The 4,356-nt window shown below is 41.6% G+C and overlaps 1 protein-coding gene across 1 annotated transcript; it reads right to left on the bottom strand.

Moving 5' to 3' along the window:
* Window positions 1-347: 347 nt before the first annotated feature.
* Window positions 348-3,476, bottom strand: LOC113041669 (uncharacterized). The gene is made up of 5 exons (XM_026200322.1): window positions 2,643-3,476; window positions 1,770-2,048; window positions 1,244-1,658; window positions 870-1,138; window positions 348-774 (listed from the first exon to the last, which is right to left on the bottom strand). The coding sequence occupies exons 1-5, from the start codon at window positions 3,079-3,081 to the stop codon at window positions 506-508; spliced, it is 1,671 nt and encodes a 556-aa protein (XP_026056107.1). The 5' UTR covers window positions 3,082-3,476; the 3' UTR covers window positions 348-505.
* Between the last annotated feature and the right edge of the window lie 880 nt (window positions 3,477-4,356).

Below are 4,356 nucleotides of genomic sequence, written 5' to 3'. Positions count from 1 at the left end.
TCTGGGCTTTATTATCTACAATCCACCCAAAGCTATAGTAGTTAGACTTCTGATGTTCCCAACAATCCTTCAACACAGCTATGACCCTGGAGATTGACCCAGTACGCAGACATTAGCTTAACTCTCCTTAACCGCATCAGAAGTTCTCCAGTCTCAACCTGCAAAGCAGCAATAGGAGACGATCTAAAAGCTGCACAACAAATACACAACCCTTGTGATTGTTCTCTGTCCAACCTCATCAAACGACTTTCAGCTGTCACTTCTGTTCTTTTTTAATGATGAATTTAAAATAAAACAGTCTGATTTTCTGAATTACTTCTGAATTATTATTTTTATTTTGCTCACATTTCAATTTATATACACACTTTTTTTCTATCTGTGAACTTGTTCTTCTGCACTATATGAACACATAAAATAACTAATAAATGAATAGAAGTACTAGCAGCTCATTACCAGGACAGCTCTTGCTGTTATGTTTTTTCATCTGTGCACATTTTTATTATTTTTATATCAGCGCTCTCCTTTTTTTAAGCTGCCACTTGTTCCTCTTTCGGCCGGTTTTGATGTCCTGCAGTTTCAGTTTTCTCTGCAGCACCAGGTCAGCGTTGAGGAGCATCAGCTTCTTCAGGACGTCTCTGGAGGGTCTGATGCGTCTCTCCTTCATGACGTGATCGATGGCCTCCTCCACCATCATGTCATGACAGATCATCAGATACGCCAGAAACAGAGTCACCGAGTGCTCCACACCCTGCTTGCAGCAAATCAGCACCTTACCTGAGGAGAGAAACACAGTCAGACGGTCAAACACTTCATTTCTAGACTGTAGGACTCTAATAGATGAGAAATGCTGTGTGTGTTTCTCAGCTCACTTGCTCGCTTCTCCAGGGCCTTGTCAATGAATTTGGCAGCTGGTATGAAGCACTTGCTGATGTCAGAACAGTGTCTGTCTGCTGTAGGCAAGCCGTAATAATTGATGTGCAAGCCTCTGTAATATCTGGACCCTGTATTGACCGTTCCTACCATGTCTTCATCATTAAAACGTCCTAAGTAGTATTTAAGATGCTTCTTTGGTGCTGCAGCGTTGAGGATGTGAGTGATGCACATCTCCTGCAGAGCATCTCGGTCGGTGGCCATCTCTCTGCACAAGAACACAACGGCCTGGGTTAGTCTTTCTTACAGAGGACGTACCAAGCAGAATAAATGACAGAACAATAAGAGAAATAGAGTTGTGTTGTAGACTCACTCATCTCCGATGAAGACCCTGGACCAGACGTTAGTCACGTGTCTTTGTTTGAGAGGTGTGTATTTCTCCAAACGATCCTCCAGTTGGAACACGTTTAGAGGGACGTAGTTTTCCAACATTGAAAGCTCAGATGTCACTTTAGATTCCGGCTCAGGAACGCTTGCAGCTGGTGCACATGATTCCTGTGGAGGAGCCAGATCCCAATCATCTTCAGGAGGATCATCCGGATTCTCTCCAGGTTCTGGATCAGGAACGTTCAGCTCCAGATCTGGCCGCGCTGAGACTCCAACATGCTTCGGTCTGTCGTTCTGGAGGAAAGTGCTGATTTTCTTTATGTTCCTCACTGTAGCATATTCCGTTCTCTTGGTCATGACGAAGCCATGGACTTTCTTATTCTTCATCGTGCTGGTATTTTCTGATAAAAGAAGAAAAACCAACAATGCGGCATTAGAACCATCTCAAACCAGATTAAACATGAATTATTAGTTCAGATTGTAAGATGGCATTTCTATTTGCATCTCTTCACCTTCCGGGCTGACGCATGATTCCTCTGGATCAACCGGATCCAGTTTAGGTTCTGGAGGAGCAACCAGATCAGTTTCAGTGAAACACGATTGCTCAGAATCGACCAGATATGTTTCAGATTCTGGCTCATGAACACTTGGATCTGGGACATATGATCCATCTGGACCAATCAGATCCACTTCAGCTTCCCCAACAGGGTTCGGCATTTTTCCCTGGAAAGCTGCACAAAATCCCTGGAAGACTGCACTAATGTTCTTGGTCATCTGCCCAGTGGTGAGTTCTGGAGAAAGAAGAGATACTACATAAGTAGAGCGTAATGACAAACTTGACCAAAGCCTTGTCTGAAAGTTTTAAAGAACTTTTAAAAACTTGAAGTTGGAAGGTTTTACTCAGAAAATATTACTTCTAAGAAACCAAACATTTCAAACCCAATTAGACCTTTAAAAACCACTTCTAAGTCCTCTGCTACCTGTTTTCCAATTGGTTTTAGATAGATAGATAGATAGATAGATGGATAGATGGATAGATAGATAATATAAACTTATTCACATCTGAAGTTCACAATCACAAAATTAAATCAATGCAAAAGTTTTCACCCCCTAATGGAAATCAATCAGTATTTTGAAGTCGACTAAAGGAATTCTGTAAGTCTGATCAGTTTGAAAAGATATAGCATCATAATTCAGATCAGTCTGAAGGTTTCTGCCAAATTTGGAGGATGCAGCTTGAAATCTCAAGGAGGTGTTACTCTTGGAAATAAGGGTTTCAGGGGATGTGGAAGAGTAACTCATTGAAATAGTAAAACAGTATTACGTCTTTGTCTTCCAGCATCATAAAACAGTGTGAGAAACATGAATAAAGATGAAGAAGACACCTGTTGAGCGGTTCTCCTCATCATCCAGGGCTTGTTCTCCTGAAGCTCCTGCTGGGACTGGATCGCTCTCATCTTCAGACACCGGCTCAGGGCTCTTCAGCTCCGAGATGCTGTTCCTGTTCATCTCCAGCTGCAGATCTTTGACCTCACACACCGACATGTGCTCATTCTCGTCAGTCTCCAGCTGTACGTGCATCTCTCCTGGACTGCAGGAACTGACGGAGATGTGGTCATCCGTCATGACCTGCAGCTTCACATCTATCTCTTGATTACCGCTGAAGCCGAGAAGGTCGTAGATGGCATCGGTGATCTCCAGCTCCAGCTGCACATCTTTACCATCTAATGCAAAGCAACTGTCTCCAGTGTAGAAGACACCGTTGAGATAAACCTCCAGACGCACCTCTCTCGCCACTATAGACACTGTGTCTGGAGTTATCATACTGACAGATCTGTTCTTAATGCACAGTTATCAAACTGTCTGTATCCAATAATCTCAGTTTAAACTCGATCTGATACACTCTGTACAATCTCAGCAGATCTCGATCTATACAGACTGTAAAACAAAGACTTTCACTCAGACTCGAGTCTCTGCTTCGAATATCACTCAACTACAAAGATTCTGCGAGGCCTTTTATACGGAGTCTGACGTCATAAAGCGGTGGCGCGTGACGCTGTCGTTCCAAAGTTGCCACGGAAACAGAATGTTTTCCCAACAATAGTTTGTTTTCTCTGATTCGCTAATTATCTAAGAAATATACATTAATCATCACCTTTGTAAAAGCAGTTTTTAAACTATAACTGCGTTTATTTCGGCATTTTGCTAAGATTGTTCTCCAACGCGAAATGAATAATAATAATAAATCCAGGTTTGAGAATGCAGCTTTTCAGTCTGAATGCGAAGATTCACGAACAAATGTTTGAACCGCTTCTCTTTATGATTCTCTCATGCTGCGTTCACACCAAATGCGAATAGAGCGTCAAATTCGCGTCTGCCGCGTCTAGTTTCCCGCCAGTGACGCGCGGGTCAATGTATTAATAACCCGCACCCGACCGTTCTCAACTAACCCTCGCAACTCGGACCCCAAAAAAAGAAAATATTGTACCTAACCCGCTTTCTTACCCTCATTTTTACATATTACATACTTTGTGCATCAAAACGCGCGTCCTCGACGTGTGATCTGCAGTAAAAACGCGCGTTCTTAGCGTGCGCTTTGGAGTCAGACAAAATCGTGCCATAAGGTTAAGAGAGTGGTTAAAGAATAGGTTAAGAACTAACATTCAGGCTAACATTTTTTACCTAACATAACATATAATATATAAAGTATATTAGCCTATATATTATTATGTTAAAGTATAATATTATACACTATAATATATTATAATATTGTATGGTATTATAGTTATTATATCCATGTTGTCTGTCTGGAGCGCAGCATTAGGTTAAAGTCAATAAACGATCGTGTGCTACAATGAAGAGTCATGCGGACATTTCAGCACTTGATAAACGGACAGCGACTCATAAGCAGCACTTAAAGGACAGCTACGTGCAACTGTGTTAAGTGTATTTTTGGGAAACGCACTGAAACAATAACAAACGATCTTGAAATGACTTGTAGAAAACGTTCTTGAGCATAAGATCAATCGTTATTGGGAAACCCGGCGCTGATTAATCGATTACATTCATTGAAATAAAGAAATAAATAAAACACCTGAT

This window comes from Carassius auratus, chromosome 23 (genome assembly GCF_003368295.1).
Source record: "Carassius auratus strain Wakin chromosome 23, ASM336829v1, whole genome shotgun sequence".
Lineage (NCBI taxonomy): Eukaryota > Metazoa > Chordata > Actinopteri > Cypriniformes > Cyprinidae > Carassius > Carassius auratus.
Note: the sequence above shows the minus strand (reverse complement) of the source record. Positions and strands in the feature narration are given on the sequence as shown.

Bases quoted from the DNA above. Each gene is read 5' to 3' on its own strand.
- LOC113041669 (XM_026200322.1), bottom strand. From the start codon at position 3,081: ATGATAACTCCAGACACAGTGTCTATAGTGGCGAGAGAGGTGCGTCTG. The intron at 2,049-2,642 runs GTGTCTTCTTCA...TTCTTTCTCCAG, and splicing joins TGAGGAGAACCGCTCAACAG to AACTCACCACTGGGCAGATG. The intron at 1,139-1,243 runs GTGAGTCTACAA...GTTCTTGTGCAG, and splicing joins AGGGTCTTCATCGGAGATGA to AGAGATGGCCACCGACCGAG.